Source organism: Lampetra fluviatilis, chromosome 45, assembly GCF_964198595.1.
Source record: "Lampetra fluviatilis chromosome 45, kcLamFluv1.1, whole genome shotgun sequence".
Taxonomy (NCBI): Eukaryota; Metazoa; Chordata; class Hyperoartia; order Petromyzontiformes; family Petromyzontidae; genus Lampetra; species Lampetra fluviatilis.
Window position 1 is genome coordinate 5527789 of NC_136319.1, and position 25139 is coordinate 5552927.

A 25139-nucleotide genomic window follows, 5' to 3' on the forward strand; every position below is an offset into this window, starting at 1 on the left:
CTGCTGATCCAATCCAGCAGAGATGGGATCCCCCCAGAATTGCTCCCACCACTTAGGTCCTAGGGGATTCCAATGGATGGCAAAACTGTACATCAACACCATGAAAACCGGATGCATTCCAAAAGCATGGCGGGAGGCGATGGTCATTGTCATACCCAAGGTGGGCAAGCCAACCGACGTCCTTGGAGGCTATAGGCTGACAGCACTCCTGTGCACGACCTATAAACTCCTGGAACGCATCATCATCTTCCAGAGAATCATCCCCCTCGTCGAGTCGGTGATCCCTGAAGAACAAGCGGGATTCCGGCCCAGGCACTTTTTAGAGCTGGGACTGACTGACTTGTGTAAAAATTGGCTTCTTTTTTAGACGGTTATTGATTTCTTTGTACAGATATTATTTCATTTGAGACTTAACCCAGAACAGTTTGTAATTCTACAGCTACGCCTACACGGGTAAGTGCTGTAGCCTTGGGGCTACATTCCATGACGTGTCTCGTGGTATTTAAAGCTGCAATCTAAGTCACATTGTTTCCTTGTTCATTGCCACCGTGAGCCATGGTGATGGTGGTGATTAATTGATTGTTACTGGTGGATGATGATGACGATCATGATTATGATGACCACCACCCACACCCCCACTAACTGCCTTATCGGACACCTGCCAATCACTCACCACGACCTACTGACCCATCTTCAGAGCCGACCTACCCACCAGATCTCACTCCTGATCACCCTCCAGCCCGACCACCTGCCCACCCCCCCGTATCCGGCCACTTAACCTCCCTCCTGCACTCAGACCAGCTCCCTCACCCACCCACCAACCAGCCCATCATCTGCCCATCCAGCTAATCACCCACCCACTCAATCACCCACCCCGCCAATTACCCACCCCGCCAATTACCCACCCACTAAGTCAATCACCCACCCACTAAGTCAATCACCCACCCACTAAGTCAATCACCCACCCACCCACCCAGCCAAACACCCACCCACTAAGTCAAACACCCACCCACCCACTAAGTCAATCACCCACCCACCCGGCCAATCATCCGCCCACCTGACCACCTGTCCATCAAATCCAGCCGAACACCAACCACCAGGACTTAAAATATTTAGCGATTCACACGTGAAGTGGAGAGACCACGAGACAAAAAAAAAATAACGGATGTTAGTTGACAGAGACAATTCAAAATTATGATACTTATACACACATTTTAAAGACAAGTACAATGACGCAAGAAAGATTGTATTTCACCTTGAAAGTCGGTACTTTTTACAAAGGAGTGGTTTGCTGTCCAAACACACAGCCTCACCCGAGCCGGTACAACCAGTCCGTGGGATAAACCATCACTGTTTCCATGGTTACCGTGGGGTTTGTTTTTGGACAGATACACGTGGAACATTCTAAAGGCGCGTCTCGAGGTATGTATACCTTAACTGCAGGTGAAGTCATTCATTATTTTCGTTCATCGCTGATGTGTGAGCTCCTCAACCAGAGTCTCCTGAACACCCCTGTCAATGATTATCAACATCTCACGAGATTATAAACAGAAAGTATTTTATTTAAATATATTTTTCCCGAGCCACTGGAAGCGAGTACTTTGAGTGCAGCCTTGGGTCATGGCGAGCACAGCTCCCTCTGAGAACGTGGACCATGAGTTGAGCTGCTCCATCTGCCTGGACACGTTTGACTGCCCCTCCACACTGAGTTGCGGCCACTCGTTCTGCCTCCAGTGCCTGGAGGACGCCTGGAAGGAGACAGACTCCTACTGCTGCCCGCAGTGCCGCAAGACCTTCCCTCGACGGCCCCAGCTGACCAGGAACGTGACGATCGCCAACCTCATAGAGCAGCTGCGAGTGACTGAGACCATGGCTGCTGCTGTTGATGATGGTGTTGCTTTCTGTGACCACTGCCCAGAAGGAGAGACGCCTGCAGTGAAGACTTGCCTCAAGTGTGAGATGTCCTTCTGCACGGAGCACCTCGCGCCTCACCTGGAGAGGGTGAAGTTGAAGGACCACGTCCTGGTGGCTCCGATTGCGAACCTGGAGCAAAGAAGATGCATGAAGCATAAACAGGAGCTCATGTTCTACTGCAAGCAGGACGTGAGCCTCGTGTGCATGGCCTGCACCATCACCGGAGAACATAGAGGGCATGATGTCGACACGCTGGAGGACGAGCACAAGACACGAAAGGTGGGTTGAATGAGAGCTGCTCAGGAGCGAACGATATCGTGACCTGAGCTTATAAAGTGCAACAACAACATCTCATTAAATCAAAACCATCATGGATGGGATGATTCTCTCTCCACCTTCGTTTTTTATTTCAGGCTAACTGCCTTAGCCTCTTTTTCTGGTGGGGAATTATAGAGCCATCACTGTGGAGGGCTCCGTGTGTGGTGGGGCTGAGAGGGAGCCGCTTAGGGAGTGGAGTCTCCTCGGGTGACTTCGCCTTTTACAGATTGAAGTCGGAGAGGAGATGCGAGCGGTGGAAGAGAAGAGGAAGAAGGCGGAGGCGTCTGTGGGAAGGATGGAGGCCGCTCGCAGAGACGTGCAGGTACCACGCGTGGACTTTGTAACCCTGTTACCTCCACCCTGCGTGGAGTCTGTGACTCTCTCCTTGTGAGGACAACTCCGTAGATTCAAGTAAACTTTGATAGTCTTGAGTCAGTGTGTAATAACTGTGCAGGATATTGCATTATCATGGCTATGGGTGCTTTAAATATAAATTAGAAAAAAATGCAATGTTTTTGTAAAAAAGTTAATATCTCGTGAGACTGCACAGCACTTCGCAGGTTAACTCCAATGGCTTGCAATGCGTGAGATAAAATAATGCAGTATGGAGCAACGACTGAATTGAATTAAAAACTAGAAATTACACGAGTGAAAATGAAATGGCAGGAAATCGACTGTTAATTGCTAGAGATGGGGCATCAAGAGCGTGTAGGGAATGCTGGAAAAAATGTAGCTCTCATGACACGCACCCAACTTTCAAGCAAACATAACATAGAGTCTATGACTATTTCAAACATTTAAAGTTGCATTTGCACGAATAGTGATGTTAAAAGTAATAAATATTAGTACCTACATTTCATTGGTAGGGATTATTATGTAATTGTGTCTACTTTTTATATATCTTAAACGATATTGCTATGAGTCTGTTTGTGTTTTTGCATGCAGAAGTATCCATTGTAATGCAGGGCATCAGATCAGCTGGTGATATTCATAATTTACAAAAAACGTGGAGAATATTAGTAACAAAAACATATATGTAGATAAAACCTCTCCATCATTTATCTGCCTCTATAAAAATCTTGAGAATAAATGTACACATACCATCAGCCCCACGACGTGGGAGTACATCGTTTCAAAAGTATTGATTCGGTAAAAAGCAAACTCTCGACTAATTTCCACACCCAGTGTATCGGTATCAGAGTCAGGCTTGCTTGAGGTAAGGCTGATGTACTGCCCTATGTTTAGAAGCAAGGACCCTTTTGTAATGATATGGGTCCTAGTTAGATGCCAAATGATATAATACACACCACAAAACATAATAATTAGAGTCGTGGTTGAGAATATAACTATAAAATACAATAAACAGACATAATATCGTTACACATCTGTCTCTTCACCTAATACATAAATTAATAAACATCCCATCGGCTCCACAGTCTTATGGGAGTGCATCATTTTAGCAGCATTGATTCTGTAGAGGACATGCTGGAATTGTTTATGCATCAAATAATTATTCGTCTGACTAAGATTCATATCATAAAGGGTTCTTGTCTATAACATCTAGCAGTTCACCTGCATTGATTCAAGCGAGCCTGACGCTGCTGATGCGACACTGCATTCCAAAATCGGTCCGTAGTTTGTTTGCACTGAATGAATACAGTTATGCTAGAATTATACAATCCCAAAAGGCCGTCGGGCCAATAGATTGTGTACAAAATACGTGTATTGTTGATGTGGAGAGACAGGTCTATGAGGAAGGCGACTTGTGTGCTTTGTGGGGGCTACTGCCCCCCGATTCTTCTCTGTGAGACATAACTCTCGGCTGGCCCCTTAGCTACTTTGTCGATTCAAACACCCTCCGCGTGCCTTCCCTCACACAGCCCCGCACAGCAATCACACGCTCTGAACGGGGGGTCAGGGGTCGGAGGGCGAATGACGTTGCTCGCACACGCGCGGCCGCCGCGAGCGGGTGATAACGCTCGTTTAAAGGGACCGTGGAACAGGTGTTTACGGTGGGTGTGAGGCCTCACACAGCACGAGTCTCCATGGCGATAGAACGGAGCGTGCCCTCGTGGAAACACCGACCGCCCCCGTTACGAGCGCACACACGCACACCGCACCACGCGCTCGCTCTCACCCGCTCGTCCAAACCACACGAGGCTGCGATGGGTTATTAATGATTTATTATCGGCCGACTGTGATTCACTGTTGGGGCAGTATGGATCGGCAAGGCAGGCCTACACTATCGCCCAAGGGTCTGTACCCGATTTATACAAGTTGATAGGCTAAATCTCCATAGTCTGTTTCCCTCTTTTTCTTACTCACAGTTCGGTGCGTACGGCACTCCGGCGAGCTCGTCCTCGCTGCTCACCTCGATGCGTCGCACGGACGCTCGAGTGGCCGAACTGGAGACCGTCCCGAGGGCTCACTTTATGAGCAAGAGACCAGTTTACCTCTCTGCGCCCCCCTCTTATCCTTAACCTACATCAAAGGACGCCGACCCGAGCGCCTTCTCGGCCAATCAGGTCGCCGTACTCGTTCAGTCGCCTTCCCGGTTTCCCTAACAATGGGCGCACGCTGGCCGCGGCGCCGGCGGTGGCCCCCGGGTGCCTTTGCTATGCAAATCAGCCGCGGTTTCCGTAACAAAGGGCTCGCCGTGGGCGGCCGCGCGGCGGCGGTCCCCGAGCACACCCGTTATGCCAATCAGCCGCCCCCCCTCTGACTTCTCCCTCCGTTCGTAGCTGCGGACTCCTGCCGGCCTTGCCGATATGTGTGTGTGGGGGTGCATTTCAACCGTGGTGGCTGGACAGCCCTCCGCCGTGACCATGCAATCTCAACCCGGGTCACAGTGCCGCGGTGTGAATTAGCATCGGGGGAGGTCGTCCAATTCCCTGGCCGCAGGAAACCGTGAAGATTATCCTTATGAGGGCTTTCGGGTGAAAACCTGCCGGCCAGGGGGCCTCCCCCTCGGAGCTCTATGGGGGGAAATGTGTGAGGGTGTGTTTATGTGGGGAGCGGTGAGGGGGAAGCGGGGTCGGCCCCGTCGCTTGGTGGTGGCGAGGTCGAAGATGGGGTGCCTGCCGAGCGGCTTCGCGGCAGCGGCATCACATAGCCCCCCGAGGTGCCAGTCCCAGTCCCGGGTTGACTGGAGCACCTTGCTTGGGTTGCACCCACGAGTAAGCGCTGCGGGGTCCGGGGGATCCGTCCGGACCTCGTGGCTGGTCTCGGGGCGGGTGGCTCCATCCTCTGGGGTTCCTGCGGCGGCCTTCTCCTCCACTCCAACGGCTCTCCCCGTCCCCCGGTACCTGCGGGCTGGGGCACAAACTCAGCAGCAAAAGGGTTTAGGGGCCATCGCCCGCGCCATCTCCTTACTGGATCGGGATGCCTCGGGGTCGGGGGCCCGGCGGGGCCCATGTAGCGTGCGAGACCCCCGAGCACGGGGTGGTGCGGGTACCCCGGGATTTCGGGGCATTCGGGCGGCGGGGTTCTCTCTCGCCGGGGCCGCTTTCCATTGTTTTAAGCGGCGGACGTTGGCCACCGTCTCTCGACCCCTCTTCCCGCCCTGGATTAGTACCGTCCAGGGGGAGATCTGCCGCACCACGGTCCAGGGTCCTCGCCAGTAGGTCGTCAGTTTCCCCACCTGCCCGGCCCCGACGCGAGGGGTGTGTAGCCACACCTTAGCGCCTGTCGGGAATAAGGGGGGCTCACGCGGGGTCGGGTGCCCTGTTCTTGCCGCTGATGTGCGGCTTCCCCTTGTGGGTATGCTTGGCCTCGGGCTTCCCGTAGGATCTCCATCCGGTGTTCCATGGGGCGGCTCCCCTCCTCCGGCTGGGGGGAAGAAACGCCGAACAGCAGGTCTGCGGGTAAACGAGACTCACGGTCGAACATCATTAAGAAAGGGGTTTGTCCCGTCGATGTGTGTACGGTGGTGGCGTAGGCGAATAGGGCGTAGGGGAGGTGTTCGTCCCAATCCCGTTGATTTGCGGCCGCCATACGTTTGAGTTTCCCCACTAAGGTCTGATTTAATAGCTCCACCATACCGTTCTCTTGGGGGTGGTACGCTGTGGTTCGGTCCTTCTGGATTCCGAACTCTTGGCACAGCGCCTGGAACAGCTCGGCCTCGAACTCGCTACCCTGTCGGTGAGGACTCGTTCTGGGATCTCATGCTTAAGTACGTAATGCTCCACGAAGGCCCGGGCCACCACCAGGGCCGTTTTATCAGGGATGGCCACTGCCACGGGGTAGCGGGTGAAATACTCCACCGCTACGAAGATATAGCGGTTGCCTCGATGGGACCACGGAAATGGCCCCTGTAGGTCGATCCCGACCAGCTGGTTCGTGCGGCTGACGCGGAACGGCCTTAGGGGTACCTGATAGCGTGTCGGCTTCGGCCCGCACTGCTGACAAACGTGGCAGCCCTGTACCCAGGCGGCCACATCTTGTGTCAATTTGGGCCAGAGATACTGGCGACGCAGGGTCTCCCGCGTGCGCCGTTCCCCGTCATGGCCTCCGAGTGGGTGGTCGTGCACCAGCCGTAGCAGCTGGGGTCGCACCTGGACGGGAACACAGATGCACCCTGGCTGGCCGGCTTCTATTAGTTCTCGTACCACCCTGTTCTGCACACACAACCGGCCGTACCAACCACTCCAGGGTCCTGGCAGGGCGTCCTTCTTCTCTCATAGGGCCGCTTCCACCGCCGCAAAATCCGAATCCCGCTGCTGGGTTCGTCTCAGCTGCTCGTCGTTCAGGCCCGGGAAGGCGCAGCCGACGTCCTCTTGGATCCGTCCGATCGGGGCGGGGTGGTTCGTCGGGTCCTGAGTCGTGCGCTCCGCGATCGCCGGGCGGTCTGCTGGGTTCCCGGCTTCCTCCGTGGGGGTCTCTGTAGCGCATACTGCACTCTCTCTCACCGGGGGGGGGGGGTCAGTTGCCGCGGCCTCCCGGGGGTCCATTGTCCGCCGGCAGCGTCCCCCCGTGAAACACGAGCAGGCCTCCTCCGCCCTTGTCTTGGCGCACACCGCGGGCCGCCTCGATAAGGCGTCCGCGTTTGCGTGCGTCCGACCAGCCCGATACTCGATTTGCAGGTTGTATTCTTGCAACTGCGCCAGCCACCGGGCCATCTGCCCCCGCGGCTCCTTGAATGTAAGAAGGAACTGCAGAGCATAATGGTCAGTGCGTACGCGACATTTCCTGCCGTACAGTTACGGCCGGATCTGCTTACGCGCGAAAATCACCGCGTACAATTCTTGGCGGGTCACGCAATAGTTCAGCTCGGCCCCGCTCAGGGTCCGGCTGGCGTACACGATGACCCGTTGCGCTCCATCCTGTACCTGCGACAACACCGCACCCAGCCCGCTGCTGCAGGTGTCGGTGTCCAAAATAAAATCGGTGGTGAAATCGAGGAAAGCCAGTTTGGGGGTGTGGGTGAGGTGGTCTTTGAGGGTGGTGAAGGCCGTCTGGCAGGTCCCCGTCCATTGATAGGGGTTCTTAGGGGAAGTGAGTTGGGTGAGGGATGTGCAATCTCGCTGAATCCCTTTACAAATCGACAATAATAGGTGGTGAGCCCCAAGAATGATCTGATCTCCGTCAGATTCCTTGGCCGTGGCCAATCCACTACGGCGCGTACCTTCTCCGGATCGGTGCGCATCCCTGCCTCGCTGACGCGGTGCCCGAGGTACCCCACCTCGTGCTGTGCAAGGTAACACTTACACGGCTTGAGTTTGAGATGGGCCGCTCGCTGTCGCTGGAACACCTCCCGTAACCTGGACCAGTGCTCAGACAGAGATCTACTGAACACTATCACATCATCCAGGTAAATCAGGCACTGTTCCCACTGCAAGCCTCATATCACAAGCTCCATCAGCCGCTGGAACGTCGCGGGCGCGTTCGTGAGTCCGAACGGGAGTACTCGAAACTCGAATAGTCCCATCGGGGTGGTGAAGGCGGTTTTTGGTCGATACTCTGCCGCAATCTCCATCTGCCAGTACCCGGTCGCGAGATCGAGGGTGGAAAAATACCGCGCTCCGGCGAGGCTGTCTAAGGTGTCGTCGATGCGGGGTATGGGGAAGGCGTCGCCGAGGGTGACCGCGTTCAGTTTGCGGTAATCGACGCAAAACTGGGTTGACCCATCCTTTCTCGTTACTAGTACCACCGGGGCTGACCAGGGGCTCGCCGAGGGCTGGATTATGTTATCACGGAGCATATCCCTGACTGCCTCCTTGATCTGGGTCCGTTCGGGTGCGCCCACTCGGTACGCGGGGAGTTTGATGGGTCGGGCTGCGCCGGTGTCAATTTGGTGCTTAACAAGGTTTGTCCGACCCACTTCCGAGTCGTGTTCACTGAACACGTCGGCGTACTCCCGCAGTAACTTGCGCAGTTAATCGGCTTCCCCCTTAGGTAAATCTGCCCAAGGTATGTGTAACGCGTTGAGCAGGGGAACGACCTCGGCTCAGGGAGTCGGGCCGACTTGCCAGGCCAGGTCCTGGTCGCCCTCGGGGCGACCGGGGTCCTCAGCTCAGAGTGCGAACACCGAGTCGTCAGAGTGGCGTGCGTGCAGGGGGTGTACGGTGGCTATCGGGGTGCGCCGTCGCAGTATCTCCGGGGTACTGTGAGGGTTCAACATCCGCATAAACAATCAGCCCCCATCTGCGTTTACCAATGTGGCTGAACCCACCACCCCATACCGTTTCGCCAACTGCGGGTGGGGGGTTAGCATTACCTCACCTGATGGTCGGTGCGCGGGGTCGGTGGAGGGTGTTGTCACCGGTACCAGCATCTCGGCGAGCGGCCCGATGGTGACGGCCGTCACCAGGGTAGCGGCCACGGGTGCGAAGAGGGGTCGATTCGGCTCTTGTTCCAGGAAGGGTATCCGCTCCCCGCTGCTCTCCATGGTGGCATCCCGCCTTCGGGGTTGCACGTTGAGTCCCAGCATTTCCAAGAGGTCGGTACCTGCAATACACTCGTGGCACAACACACTCGAGACGTAGAACTCCTGGGTGCACACCTGGCTGCCTATGCGGACCTCTAGGGTGGCCCTCCCCAGTAGCTCCATTCCGGCTCCGCTCGCCGTGTGCAGCGCGCGGTCCGGGGCTTGCAGGTGGCTCACGTCGACCCCGATCATGCTGCAGTGCGCCGCGCTCACGAGTGAGGCTACCGCCCCCGTGTCCAGCAGGATTTGGGTACGCCGCCTGTTGACCTGCCCCTCCACCAGCGACGTAGCCCCCGTGATTCCCGCCACCAGTTCCCGCAGCCAGTCGCCAGGAGTCACCGCGTTCCTTGGTGTCGTTGCTGGAATCTGCGTGGGGGTCACTCGCTCGCTATTACCATTACAGCTTGTTTGCATCGGGGCTACGTCGATTTCACCCCCCGGTGGTCCCCTCTCTAGGGGGGCCTTAGTGTTTGACCTTAGCTCTTGTCTAGCTCGGGCGATCTAAGGACAGTCCCTCATTCGGTGTCCCCGTTGGTCGCATATATGGCATGTTGGGGGAAGGGTGGCGGCTCTGTAGTGGGCTCTCTGCCCACTCCCTCCTCCCCCAGTGCGCTGCTGCTCATACTCTGCTTCTAGTCGGGCTACCCTTCCAGTTAGCTCCCCACCTCGGACTGGGTGGTCTCAAAGGAGGACTGCAGCGTGGTCATACTCCGGCTCATTTTGTCGTCTACTTGGGTTACCCTCTCACCTACTTGGGTTACCCTCTCACCTACTTGGGTTATCTTACTGTCCATTTGGTTTACCCGGCCAGCAATATCTCCCATGCCGGTCTGTAACCCGGCTACCCACCCCGGGGTTGTCTAGCGGGGTCTCTGGGGCTGTCTTGCCTGTCTCCTTATTGGGCTGGCGGGCTCCTCCTCATCCTCCTCCTCCTCGTCAGGGATCAGGCTCGCCACGGTGCACTCCTGTCCCGACCCTCGGAGCTGCGCGCGTTCGCTGGAGAGCTCCTCGCACTCAAGGGCGCGCTCGACCAGGGTATCGAAGGGGAGGCCTGCACTACTCCTTTTGGGCTGCCACCACGCGGTGCGAGCTAGGTACCTGAGCAATTTGTCTGCAGCTAGCGCGTCAATGACCTCCTTCGCGAACTCTGGACGGGCGATCGCACGTCCTCGGTGTAGTCTCAGAAGTCCTCGTCGGGTTGGCGTCGGCGTGCCTCTAAGGCCGTCTTTGCCCATGTCGCGTTGCGCGTGCCGAAACGCAGGTCTAATCTACGCATTAGGTCCTCTAATTGGGTTTGCTCGCTTTCGGGTAGTGCCTCTACAAAGTCGGCTGCCCGCCCATCCAGGTTCAACGTAAGTTGTCGCAACGCCTGCGCGTCCGACCAGCCATTAAGCTCTTTAGCCCCTATGATATTGCGGGAAAACGCTTTCCATGTAGGGGTCCCCTGGCCGGTGAACACATGCCTTACCTTTGCATGGAGTAACACGCCACCTTCCCGTGAAGATGTGAGGGTTCGTACGACTTCTGGCACCAATTTGTGGGGGCTACTGCCCCCCGATTCCTCTCTGTGAGACATAACTCTGGGCTGGCCCCTTAGCTACTTTGTCCATTCAAACACCCTCCGCGTGCCTTCCCTCACACAGCCCCGCGCAGCAATCACACGCTCTGAACGGGGGGTCAGGGGTCGGAGGGCGAATGACGTTGCTCGTGCACGCGCGGCCGCCGCGAGCGGGTGATAACGCTCGTTTAAAGGGACCGCGGAACGGGTGTTTACGGTGGGTGTGAGCCCTCACACAGCACGAGTCTCCATGGCGACAGAACGGAGCGTGCCCTCGTGGAAACACCGACCGCCCCCGTTACGAGCGCACACACGCACACCGCACCACGCGCTCTCACCCGCTCGTCCAAACCACACGAGGCTGCGATGGGTTATTAATGATTTATTATCGGCCGACTGTGATTCACTGTTGGGGCAGTATGGATCGGCAAGGCAGGCCTACACTATCGCCCAAGGGTCTGTACCCGATTTATACAAGTTGATAGGCTAAATTTCCATACTCTGTTTCCCTCTTTTTCTTACTCACAGTTCGGTGCATACGGCACTCCGGCGAGCTCGTCCTCGCTGCTCACCTCGATGCGTCGCACGGACGCTCGAGTGGCCGAACTGGAGACCGTCCCGAGGGCTCACTTTATGAGCAAGAGACCAGTTTACCTCTCTGCGCCCCCCTCTTATCCTTAACCTACATCAAAGGACGCCGACCCGAGCGCCTTCTCGGCCAATCAGGTCGCCGTACTCGTTCAGTCGCCTTCCCGGTTTCCCTAACAATGGGCGCACGCTGGCCGCGGCCCCGGCCCCCGGGTGCCTTTGCTATGCAAATCAGCCGCGGTTTCCGTAACAAAGGGCTCGCCGTGGGCGGCCGCGCGGCGGCGGTCCCCGAGCACACCCGTTATGCCAATCAGCCGCCCCCCCTCTGACTTCTCCCTCCGTTCGTAGCTGCGGACTCCTGCCGGCCTTGCCGATATGTGTGTGTGGGGGTGCATTTCAACCGTGGTGGCTAGACAGCCCTCCGCCGTGACCATGCAATCTCAACCCGGGTCACAGCGCCGCGGTGTGAATTAGCATCGGGGGAGGTCGTCCAATTCCCTGGCCGCAGGAAACCGTGAAGATTATCCCTATGAGGGCTTTCGGGTAAAAACCTGCCGGCCAGGGGGCCTCCCCTCGGAGTTCTATGGGGGGAAATGTGTGAGGGTGTGTTTATGTGGGGAGCGGTGAGGGGGAAGCAGGGTCGGCCCCGTCGCTTGGTGGTGGCGAGGTCGTAGATGGGGTGCCCGAGGAGCGGCTTCGCGGCGGCGGCATCACAGCTTCTCTATTTTGTAAATAATTAACAGATCGTCACCAATACACTTCTGGATGAAGGCTTCCCCACATCGTGTTGATCATTGAGGCTAGTTGGCCATACCTAGTGGTGTGGATCAGTGCGAATTGCTGAAGGTAAAATCCAGAACTGGTTCATATCTCACTCATCATGCAGCTCTCTAATCGATTGGAGGGTGGGGAGGAAGCCCAGCCTAGGGTGAGAGGCAAGTACATTACAGTAATGTGAGGTAGTAGCAGCAGCATGGAAGTTTTAATGATGGATTTTTTTTAATGAATAGCGAAATAATTTTTAAGTTGTGACTTGGAATTTGCGGAGTTTTAAGGTCCCTACATATGTAACGGCTCCAGGAGACATTGCTCTTGTGATGATATGTATTTACGACACGTTCACGTGACAGGCGAAGACCCTGACTCCAACAGCAGCCTCGAGCCTCTCCTCTCGACCCATTTTATGCCCAGCGTGGCCATCCCTTGACCCTTGGCCACGACCCTACTCTAGAACCTTCTCTATGGTTCTCAGCCCCTGATCCACACCCGCTCCCTTCTATCACTTGGCCACAGCTCCTATACTAGATCATTCTCGTAGACCCCAGATCGTTTCCCTGTCTGTCCATTAACCCGCCATTACCCCCTGTGGCCCCTAGTCTCTTGCCATGCTAAATCCCCTGTCATTACCCCCTGTGCCCACTATGTCAATTAACCTGTCATTACCATTTGTGGCCCCAAAGTCTCTTCCTTTGCTAATTCCCCAGTCATTACCCCCTGTGCCCACTATGTCAATTAACCTGGCATTACCCTTTGTGCCCCCAAAGTCTCTTCCTTTGTTAATTCCCCTGTCATTACCCCCTGTGCCCACTATGTCAATTAACCTGTCATTACCCTTTGTGGCCCCAAAGTCTCTTCCTTTGCTAATTCCCCTGTCATTACCCCCTGTGACCGCTAGTCCCCTATACTGTTTTACGCATATTTGGCAGTTTTGTTCAAAAGGACGTTAAGGATGAAGGTATCCAGGGGGGACAAATTAGAGGTGATACAGAGGCATCAAGGTCAAAGTTGGCGGCCAGGTGGTATAATGGAACAAGAGGCTAGGCGGTCGATGATTTTACAGGCGTCAAAGATGGGGAGGATGGCAGTTTGGACTATATCATTACAGGTCATATGATCAATGTGAAGAACAAGATAACACCTAGATACTTTAAGTTATTGACCTGTTCAATGAGAGTCCAACGACAATGTTGAGGCAGGAAAAACTAGGTTTGAGTATCCAGAAAACAATGTGACTTTGGTCTTTACAGAATGGTATATGAGTTGATAGAATCTATCGCACGTGCCTTGCAGGATTCCATGGTCCAGACCAAGGCTCGCATCTCAGGCGAGTTCACCCACATGAGGGCGATGCTGGATGAGGACGAGAGGGCAGCTCTGAACCACGTGGACATGAAGGGGCGCGAGCTGCTGTCCCAGATCGAGGAAAACATCTCTCATTACGAGCGCGAGATCAGCGACCTCCAGGCAGCAGCCACGCGCTTGCGCGCTCTACAAGAGGAGAGGGACTTGCTCACGTTCCTGCAGGTAGAAAGCTAACAGAGCCAGGGCGAGTGCCCCAGTTCGTGTATATTCGCTGCATTTTTTTAAACGCAGCACATGCGATGCAACTCAATGCACAGAATAACGCATCTTGCATTGTCAATGCAATGTATATCCCATGCGTTCTGAAATTAAATTGAGAATGAAGTTCACCAACGTGGATTTGTATATCCTGATACAAATATAAATTACTGCTGAAATTCCAATTAATAAATGAACGACTAACCCTCGAGTTAATTGATTGGTAATGTATGCAGACGTTGTCATTTAAAACTGTAACGGTATAGTCCTATAATATACAATAGACTTAGGCTACTTGACACTACATTTTAATTATTCATATAACCAAAGGTTATGCTGAAAATAGAAGTGCTTTTAATTTCAGTAATTCCAGGGGGATTTTTTTCAGCACTGACTTCTGACGAGTCTAATGCGGAGATTGCCTGCTTCAACAAATGTTCATCTTGTTAAACTATCGACTCTGCTAACGCAACGCTCTAGGTGTAATTCACCCTCACAGTGCGTACTTATTTTGAATGTTGGTTCACAATCACTGCGATATTGAGTACCACTGACTCCTCTTGCCCATGACATCAGGTACCGAGTGGCAACGGTTTGAGAGGCCACACCTTGCTGATGAGAACCATCGAGTCCGGACGAGTCCGCGGCTTTGTCTTGTTTACAACCAACAATACTGGGATATGCGAATGGCTGAGCACAGCCCAGCTCATCGCGTCTACCAATCACCGTGTGGTTAACGTGGCTGGAGGTGAACTGACTCGCGCCCCCTGTGTCTGACTCCCGCAGGTTCACCTGAAGGATACTACCCGGTATGAACTCATGAAGTCACACAGATGAACACACGGGGTGACCTTCTTGGTTCTTTCGGTAAAGTCACGTAGAAGGAAAATGATAAAATATTAAAAATAAAACATAATAAAATACCATTCTCACGACGTTTCGGCCACAACGCAAGCAGCCGTCCTCAGGTGAAGAACAGGGCTGTCGGAAAGACAGCGTCTGAATGAACACCACCCGGCTTGGCAGCGCATATTTAAGCTGGGTTAGAGGAGGAGGCCGCCTTGACAAAGGAATTTGCATATCAGCAGAGGAATTTAGCATATTTATAGTAAATGCAGATATGGGATTAGTCACTACTTGTGAAATGTTCTTCACCTGAGGACGGCTGCTTGCGTTGTGGCCGAAACATCGTGAGAATTGTATTTTATTCTGTTTTATTATTATTTTATTTCCCTTTTACGTGACTTTACCGAAAGAACCAAGAAGATGAATCCCTGCAGTCACGAAAGCTTTAAATCGACACGGGGTGACGTCGTGTGTGGGACATGGGCTTTGTGATGATGATGTGTGTGATGATGATGTGGGGTATGATCCTGTGAGTGATGGTGTATGTTGATGCTGGGTGATGATGTTGTGCGTAATGATGATAATGTGTGGTATGATGCTGCGTGAGATGTTAGTGTATTATGGGACCTTTTTGCCAGTATCATAGTATGAAAAATAAGAAGAGGTGTTACCCTTTCTGGCAATTAAACAGGTGTTTAGATGTTAAAACAGCAATAGATACCTTTGACAAGGAATCAAGTCTACATTCACCACAGGTACTTGTAATGAACCTGCAAACAAACATGTTCACTGTTCGCCTTTTGGCGTTCTCTGGTCTGACACTGGTGAGACTAGGCCGTCTCTGTTCTAGGCCAATCAATTTCAAAGACATTGCATCATATATAATGATCAGATCATGTTTGTTTGCATGTTCACCACAAGTAGGTGTGGTTAATGCAGATTTGATTCCTTACAAAAAGGTTTCTATTTGGTGTTTGAACATCAGAGCACCTATTTTATTGCCAGAAAGGGCAAAACTTATTCTTGTGTTTCATAAGATAATGCTGTTAAGACACGGGCTGTGTGATGCTGCTGTGAGTGATGATGCTGCGTGTGATGATGTTGTGTGATGATGCTTTGTAAGACACAGGCTGTGTGAGTCACTGCTGGTTCTGGTCTCACAGGAGAGACGCTCAGAAGGGATCGCCACCCTCATCTCCCAGTGAAGAAGACATCGCCTCAATAAGCGCCCTGCAGGGAGCTGTGGTCAACCTTCTGGCATTCATGTGTGAGTTCCACGGACTCTTGCTACGTTTGCATCTGTTATTGTGCACGTAATTGTACTTGTACATGTATGTTGCAGAGCGGTAGTGTAGTGCTTAGTGAGCTTTGCTACTGTAATAAAGGTCGTTGAGGCGACTTCTGGAATCCGGTCTTTTATTCAACTTGCATTACAGCTTTCCTTCACGCTGCTGACAGGCAGCGTGAGAGGGATAGAGAGAGAGACGTGCCGCCATGTGGCAACCCGGAGCCCCACTCATGCGTGGCCCCTTCCTCCGTTCATTCCCGTTCTGACCCCGTGTCGTTCGTCTCCACTCCTATTTAATACCCGGGTCACGTGGTACGTTTCCACTAATCATGGTTAGCCTCCATGGAATATTCCAGGCTCCCTCGTAGGCTCCCGGGACCACGGCCCCGACTCATCTCCCCATTGGCTGTGGCCAAAACCAGCAGAACCAATCCTCTACTTACAGCTGTCACCTTTCCATTACGTCAGGGCCACGCCCCTAGGCTTCCCCCCATTGGCTATAGACCAGGACCGGCAGAGCCAATCATCATGACGAGTTGTGATACGTCAGTGAGCCGGATATATCCTCACATTACATCACCCCCCCCCCCCCCCCCCCCCCCGGTGTAAAAAGTCAGCTGTCTCGGCTGGGAAAAGGGGTGACAGGCCGAATCCCTTTGAATAAATCTCAGGGCGTCTAAGACGCATTAACAAGGTAAGGGGGAGTAGGCGTCAATGCGCCGAGGAATTTAAAACATTAATACAACAGACATACATTAGGGCGCCCCTGGAGCGCAGTAACACCAGGGTGACAGACCACAAGGCAAGCAGTATTATACGAAATGGGAGAGACTTCGACCGCGTACGCGACACCGGACCCTCTCCTCCCTTCGTTCGTGGTTGCCTCGCCGACTGTTCAGCAGGAGGTGGTTGCCGTGGAGAAGAAGAAGAATGTTCGGTTTCCGTTGTATCTGGGACAGGCCCCGTTGGAGGAGGGATGTCCGGGGTCTCGTCGTCCCTCAAAACCTGTTCATCTGCGGGGGGTATAACACAGCCCCGCTGGGGATCAACGGGCGCGGCAAGTGGCACATTCGGCACGCCGGCCCCCGGCAGGTCAACAAGTGGAGATGAAGGGCCAGCACGCGGGTCAACGTAGGGCTTGAGCCACGACGAATGGACATACCAACGACGTTGGCCGTACTGGATGCGAACACTCTGGGGATTCCGAATGTCCACCAGCCTCACAGGCCCCCGACAAGGCTTGTGCAGTTTAGGGGACGTACCCACTGGCACCTGAGGGCAATGGAGCCATGCCATATCGCCCACCGACCAAGGCATGTCAGTTCACGATCAACGCGCATACCTCTCCTTCCTTGCCTGCGTACGGGCTGTCGCACATCTGGCGGCCTCTCATGCCTCCGTAACCCGTTTAAGCGAGTCCCGTATGTGATCAGGCAAGGAAGGGGACGGTTGTTTACTCCCTGCACCCAGTTGCACATCAATCGGGGGTACATTCTCACGGCCATACATGAGGAAAAATGGCGAATATCCTGTGGACGCGTACGGAACCATGCGGTATGCCGCCAGGACGCCTGGTATGTGCAAGTCCCAATCGGTTTGTTTTTCACTCACCGTGTGACAAAGCATGGCCGAAAGGGTGCGGTTAAATCGTTCCACCATGCCATCCGTTTGCAGATGGTAAGGGGAAGTGTGGATTTTCTTTGTACCCAACGCAGAGCATACATCCTTGAGCAATTTGGAGGAGAATTTACGTCCTTGATCCGTGAGCAGCCCTTAGAGTGCTCCTTTATCCATGACGTATCCATTCAAGAAAGCGTCGGTGATGGACGAGGCCGTTTGGTCAGGCAAAGGCCAGGCCAGAGGCCAGTGAGAAAAATATTCGACCCCAACCAAGAGGTATTTATTTCCCCTAGCCGATGGAGGGAACGGGCCCAGGATGTCCAGAGCAACTAGCTCATTAATACGGGACACCTCGATCGAACGTAGTGGCGGGATATAATTTTGACGAGGCGGTTTCCGCCTTGCACAATCATGGCATGACCGGATAAAGTTTGTGACGTCTGCAGTCATGCCGGGCCAAAAAAAATCCTGTTGCAACGCGGCCAATGTTTTCTGCACGCCGAGGTGCATCAGCTTGTCGGCGTGCAGAGCGCGGACTAGATCATGACGCAGGGATGTTGGCACAACCAGGCGTGAACGGTCAGATAATCCATCCGTACACATCAGCAATCCCGCCTGGCCCCGAAACATCTGCCATTTCCATCCAGCCAAATGAGATATCGGTTTCCCGATCAGTTCCCGCAGTGGAGCCAGAGAGGCATCAGCCTCCTGCTCACGTAGCCGCACCGAGTGCGGCAAATGCAGCGTATCATCGGTGCCAACGGGTACATCCTGAGCTTCATCGTTCGACATCGCCCCCATGACTGGACAGGGCGAGGTAGGCAGCGCCGCACAGCGGTACGTACCCATCAGACAGGCGCAGGGAGGAGTCGGGGGCAACCTAGAGAGAGCGTCCGCGTTGCCATGGCGAGTACCCTTGCAGTACGTGATATTGAAGGAAAACTTCTGTAATGATTCCAACCACCGAGCCAATTGACCGGACGGTTGTTCCAATTTCAAAGAATATTGCAAGGCAGCGTGGTCGGTGCGCACGAGGAATTTTCGTCCATACAGGTACGGCCGGTACTGGCGAACAAAATGTACGATAGCTAGCAGTTCTCGTCGCGTCACGCAATATCGCGTCTCGGCAGGGGACAGAACCCTACTGCCGTATGCCACCACTCGCTCGACCCCGTCTTTCCGCTGTGACAAAACGGCTCCTATGCTGATATCGCTAGCATCCGTGTCAAGGATGAACGGCTGGGAAAAGTCCGGGTAGTCGAGCGTCGACGCGGTGGCCAAATGATCCCGAAGAGATTGAAAAGAGCGCTTCTCTTCTGGGCCCCATTTAAATCTCTGATTTTTCCCCGTCAGAACATGCAGTGGCTTAGCCAGCGTTGCGAAGTTCTTAACAAAACGGCGATAGTAGGATGTGAACCCAATAAACCGCCATACGTTGCCCACCGAAATGGGCGTGGGCCACTCTTGGACACACGCCATTTTCTGAGGGTCCGTGGACACACCGTCAGAGCTGACGATGTGACCCAAGTATCGGACGGACCGTTGCAAAAGGTGGCACTTCTTTGGTTTAAATTTTAGGTCAGCTGAGCGCATCCTCTGAAATACAGTCTCCAGTCGTTGGAGGTGTTGTTCGAACGTGCGACTGAATACGATGATATCGTCCAAATATATGAGGCACGTTTCCCACTGCAGCCCCGCTAGCACCAGTTCCATCAGGCGTTGGAACATCGCCGGTGCCGCATTCAAGCCCATAGGTAAGCGGTTAAACTCAAAGAGGCCTTGTGGCATGCGGAACGCTGTTTTTGGTTTGGACGCGTCATTGAGGGGAAGCTGCCAAAACCCAGACGACAGGTCGAAGGTGGAGAAAAAATTTGTCCCTGACAAAGCGTCCAACGAGTCGTCCATCCGTGGCAAGGGGTATGCATCTGCCACGGATATCTTATTCAATCAGCGGAAATCCACACAAAACCTCGTCCCACCATCCTTTTTCTTAACCAGCACCACAGGCGCGCCCCAAGGACTGTTGGACGGCAAAATTATATCGGCCGCCAACATGTCGTCCAACACGCTACGCATGTGTTCCCTTTCAGCAGGGCTCATGCGATGCGGGTGCATACAAATCGGTCCCGCCACACCGGTGTCGATATGGTGCGACAAGAGCGAGGTATGGCCCAGATCCAAATCTTTTTACTGAAAACGTCAGCGTACTCCGATAATAATGAATGCAAGGTGCTCCGCTGCGTGGCTGACAAAGATGTATTTTCCCCGCACAAATCTGCGATCCATCGATCGTCTGAACGATCGTATCGTGGCCCGCCAGCGGCCATTTTTGTGGGTGGTTCACCCTCAAAGCTGGTGAAATCGGTAGTGGCGTGAGCCAATACCGAGCCAGCTGGGACGACGACCCGGTCCGGGCCCCCATTTAACACTTGTATAAACGGGGCCTGACCAGGCCGAACGATAGTTTGAGCCGCTACTAGGGAAAAGGATTTTGCCACAGAATTCGACGGGGACAACAGCACACCCGTCGCACCATCCGCAGCATCCAAACGCTTTCAGTAACGCAGCGGAACAAGCATTTGCGAGCCCGACGGAACCTCCACCGTGGCAGCAACAATCGCGTTAACAGCATTATCTGGGGACGAACGGCCCAGCAGGGACGGCAGGAACGACATCCTACGGCCCCCTGGCATTTCCAAGCAACCTTGGTCGACGAGTATTTTAACTGGCATGCGGCGCAATAAATCGGTGCCTAATAGGCATGGGACGGCCAGTGAACATGAGATCAAAACTGGTCCCTCCGCGGTGATATTCCCTATAGCAATGCGCACATCAACTCGCCCCAAAATACCCATGCTACCCCCATTAGCAGCAACGCACGCGTCATTAGCCGGTCGGATACGTGACATAGGAATGGACAGGAGATGAAAAATAACATCGGAAATGATGGTGGCAGATGCGCCAGTGTCCACCAAAATACGAACATCGATCCCATCGATGGTACCCCGTACCGTCGAGGACCCCGACGCGGCTGCTACCACCCTCCGGGCCAATTTTTTCCATTGTGTCGCAGAGTGCGGCATCGACACAGGTGCACCACAATTACTGTCCGGAGTGCAAACATGTGTGCGAGTGGATGGGTGATGTGACAAGACCTGCCGGGTGTTCAATGTGTGCCGACTTGCCCGAGGGTGCCATGGATCCGCGTCCGGTGGAGGAGATGGAAGCCGGCCCGACGGGAGCTGAGAAGGCTGAGGTCGGCAGCGGCAATCCCGGGTGAAATGGCCTCGTCGGCCACACTTAAAACACGTGGCCGCCGTCGCCCGGCAGTCACTCGTCCCGGTCCCTGCACGTGGTCGTCCGGCCCCATCACGCTGCTCGCGCGGCCGGCGTTTCAGGACCCAGCGAGGAACAACAGCCATCACCTCGTCGTCGCTGGAGTCATTGGAGCCGTGGATGACCCGACGTGGAGACCACCCCAACGGTAGACCGTCTATTTCGGGATTCCCCATCCATGCCGCCATCTGATCCTAGCGTTTTAGGTTGAACTTGGTGTCCAAGCAGCGCGCCGCCCATCGAGATGTAAGCGGTTCGTGGCCGCACACCGGCAATGAGATGTTCAGTTCCTGGGCCAGCTCAATCATTCTGGAAAGGATGAGAGGATCCAGAAGATCAGCTGACAAGTCGGGGTAGGCGGCCATGGCAAGCGCTAACAGCGCCCCTCGGTAAGCCAAGGGCGATTCCTCTGGTCCTCGACGACGTGACATAAATTTTCTGGTGGCCGCCGTCGGCAGTTCGTAGAACTCCGCCATTTCCGTGAAAGCGTCACGCAGCGTCTTCTTCTTGCTCGCCGGGATGGATCGGAAGACCGCCAAGGAGATATCATCCAGCAGCGTGGGCAGAGCCTCCAGTGCCTCCGCCTCTGTCCATCGTACCGACCGAAAGGCTGACTCGAACCGCCACGTGAACCCACTCCAATCGCCCCTGGCGACAAATTTTTTGATTTCAGGAAGGCGATGTCCGCGGTGAATGTCCGACGCCTCGAGTGTCTCCAATCCCGCTCCCCACGTATTTTGCGGCTCTGTCAAAATGGCGTCCGGCAGCCGCGTGGCCGCAGCCCCGCCCAAGATGGCATCCGGCGGCCGTGTGGCGGCAGCCCCGCCCAAGATGGCATCCGACGGCCACGTTTTGGCAGCCCCTCCCAAGATGGCGTCTGGCGGCTTCATTGCAGCAGCCCCACCCAAGATGGAGGCTTCTCCCTCCGCGGCAGGAACAATGGCGGACGTCGTTTCTTGCTGAAAATCCTGACTATCGGCCCTTGGTTAAATTCCACACGGCCGACCGAGGGCCGCTGAAGATGCGACCGCCGTCACCAGATTCAGCAAAATCGCACGGAGCGATTCAATCTGCTCCGCCAGTCGACGCCACCCCTCGTCCGCAGTCAAAGACGTCGCTTCGCAAGCCTGTCGGCGATGAGCAGCGTCGGGGAAAGCAGCAGCCGGAGGCAGAGGACCCGCAGCTCCCAGCAGCTCGTCCTCATCTGCCTCAACCTCTTCCTCCGACGGAGGGTCCGGTGGGTTTCTCTTCTTGAGGTGCTTCGACATTTTAGAGGAATTGTCCAAACGGTCTCAAGAGATACTTCTGACACCAATGTAATACAGGTCGTTGAGGCGACTTCTGGAATCCGGTCTTTTATTCAACTTGCATTACAGCTTTCCTTCATGCTGCTGACAGGCAGTGTGAGAGGGATAGAGAGAGAGACGCGCCGCCACGTTGCAACCTGGAGCCCCGCTCACGCGTGGCCCCTTCCTCCGTTCGTTCCCGTTCTGACCCCGTGTCGTTCGTCTCCACCCCTATTTAATACCCGGGTCACGTGGTACGTTTCCACCAATCATGGTTAGCCTCCATGGAATATTCCAGGCTCCCTCGTAGGCTCCCGGGACAACGCCCCCGACTCATCTCCCCATTGGCTGTGGCCAAGCCAGCAGAACCAATCCTCTACTTACAGCTGTCACTTTTACATTACGTCAGGGCCACGCCCCTAGGCTTCCCCCCATTGGCTATAGACCAGGACCGGCACAGCCAATCATCATGACGAGTTGTGATACGTCAGTGAGCCGGATATATCCTCACATTACACTTCGAACCTGGCGTCCAGAATGTGAATCCCGCTCAAGGCCAACACCAGTGATGTGTTATCTGACATGGTCCTGGACCTCCCGTAGGTCGACTCACCCTCAAATGAGTACCTGGTGTGGTGTGTAAACATCACCACTGGTGAGACAAAGGCGGTCTGACGTGGTGCTGGCAAACTCACCCCCACGTGTGCACACTAAAAGCACTTGCTCCTACAGTCTGTGAAAGGTTATATGCGAGATCTTTGTATTTGTTGTACACACACAGAGACGCTACGGCGGTGTTGATATTCACGCTGCTGCTGCTGCGATCCACTGCCACCCACGGGCGCTACCGCACAGTGCGCCCCACCTCCTCCCATCTCGCAAAGCCCAGCAGGAGGTGGGCCTGGGTAGGGATCACACGGGCGGCCACCACCGTGCGTAGCAGGTGCTATAGGCTGTGGGGCTACGTAGTGGGCAGCAGACGGCTGTGCAGACAAATGCACCGCTGTACTGTACTTCTGTGCTCTCTCCAGCTGTGCCACCTGTCTTCACCAACACGTTTTGACCGGCATGGCGAAGTATGGTCAAATATCCCCCACGACCCACACGGCGTAGGGAGGCCCTCATCCAGCAGTGGATTGACAAAGTGCCCATTACATGTCATCACACCGATAGCTACGCATTACAACGTTGTATAATAATGCTCATTATGAATTGCTCTATTGTAGTGTACATGCGTGTTAGTGCACGAGTGCTATTGTTGTAGTGGTGCTGTTGTTACACGGCTACTGTGATTATCGTTACTGCAGATGGACGCTCACCGACTCTGGACCCAAACTCGGCCCACAACAACCTCCAGATTTCCTCGAATCTCAGGACGGTGACGCTGACCGTTGTCTCCCAGGGTCGCCCCGATCACCCACACCGCTTTGATGACTATACACAAGCCCTGTGCTCCGAGAGCTTCTCGTCGGGTCAGCACTACTGGGAGGTGGACGTGGGGGGTGCGGCGGGGGACTGGGACGTTGGAGTCGCGTACAGGACGATCGCACGGGAAGGGCATGGTGACGAGTGCAGCCTGGGACAAAACGACTCATCCTGGGTTTTATGTAAAAATAACAGCAGCTGCTATGTGTGGCATAGTGGTGTAGCGACCTCAGTGCCGGTGAGGGATCCTCCCCGGAAAGTCGGGTGTCACCTGAACTGGGAGGCGGGGCTGCTGTCGTTTTACAGTGCTGACTCAATGGAGCTGCTGCACTCCATTCACCACTCGTTTCGTCAACCGCTCTACCCTGGACTGTATGTGTATGGTGATGATGGTGACTCCGTGAAGATTCTGGACCTGAGTCGTGCGTCCTGAGAGCACGGAGTGTGAGCAGCGCAGAGAAACGGGCACAACGCACAGACTCGTGCACACAAAGACACAGATCCCCCGTGTAGCCTTAAGAGACTGTTGGGGCAAGTGCTGGTAGGGAGCACATATGAAGGCCAGCACGGCACTCGAGGGTTGGATGGCTAACAGCACGCGTGGCTACCTTTGTCTCCCCAGTGGTGATGTTTACACACCGCACCAGGAACTCATTTGAGGCTGAGTCGACCTAGGGGAGGCCCATGACCGGTTCACCAACACTAGTGACGATTATCCGATTCGGTCCTGGGTCTCCCCTAGGTCGACTGAGCCTCAAATGAGTACCTGCTGCGGTGTGTAAACATCGCCACTGGGGAGACAAAGGCGGCAGGGATTGGTCCTGGCCACCCATCCACTCGTGTGCCGTGCCGGCCTTCCTAGGTGGTCGCTAACAGCACTTGCCCCAACAGTCTGTTAAGGCTACACGGGGGAATTTTGTCTTTGGGTGGGTGGGTTGGTGTGTGTATGCCTTTCTCCGTGTCTTTGTTATTGTGTCCGTGTCTTTGTGTCCATGTGTGTCTTTGTGTATGTCTGGACATGGTGCTTGCCACCCACCCCTTCGTGTTCCACAGTGCCGGCCTTGAAAGTTGTTATTCGCTTCTCACAGCACTTGCCCCAACAGTCTGTTATGGCTACACGGGCGATCTTTTTGTCTTTAGTGTATAGTGGGGCATGTATGTAGTGTGGGGTGGAGAGGTGGTGCAGTGGTTAGCGCACTGGTGGGGGGTGGGAGGGAGTGGGGGGAGCCATGGTTCTCTCTGACCCCATCGTCCCTCGCACCGCGCGCCGCGTGGCGCTCAACGCCGAGAGGGCGGAGCTCCACCGCGGGCATGCTGGGAACACGCGTCACGTGACGCTACGGGGTGACTCGCGCCGTCCCCTCGCGGTCACTCGCTTGTTCGGCGATAAACCCGAAGTGGGAATGGGATGGCATCACTAGGGGGGAACTACTCGTGGTGTGTGGCGAGCGTTGCTGGGCTTATAACATTTTTGTTATAACCAGGGGTCGAGCGACTCCCTCCTCACCCCCAACCCAAACTAGTTTTATTTTACAGGGCATAGAGAGTGAGAAGCCACACTTTGTAGTAGGAGGAGGTCTTTTGCCACCAATATTATTCATAATTAAGGTTTGCTTTGATAAATATTGTAATTATCTGCTCTCTGACTTAGATTTGTAACTGCAGCCATAACCTTAATTTAATGGGAAAACGCCT

The 25139-nt window shown here is 54.5% G+C and overlaps 1 protein-coding gene across 1 annotated transcript; it reads left to right on the forward strand.

Annotated features, from left to right (window-relative positions):
- The first annotated feature begins 1599 nt into the window (after positions 1–1599).
- LOC144947486 (E3 ubiquitin-protein ligase TRIM11-like) lies at positions 1600–23877 on the forward strand. The gene is made up of 6 exons (XM_078876712.1): positions 1600–2193; positions 2459–2554; positions 13374–13607; positions 14430–14452; positions 15653–15756; positions 23327–23877. Exons 1-6 carry the CDS (start codon positions 1621–1623, stop codon positions 23875–23877), a joined length of 1581 nt encoding a protein of 526 aa, XP_078732838.1. The 5' UTR covers positions 1600–1620.
- The last annotated feature ends 1262 nt before the right edge of the window (positions 23878–25139 follow it).

Coding starts and splice junctions, on each gene's coding strand:
- LOC144947486 (XM_078876712.1), top strand. CDS start 1,621: ATGGCGAGCACAGCTCCCTCTGAGAACGTGGACCATGAGTTGAGCTGC. Junction 14,453..15,652: donor CACCTGAAGGATACTACCCG/GTATGAACTCAT, acceptor CTGGTCTCACAG/GAGAGACGCTCAGAAGGGAT. Junction 15,757..23,326: donor CAACCTTCTGGCATTCATGT/GTGAGTTCCACG, acceptor TCGTTACTGCAG/ATGGACGCTCACCGACTCTG.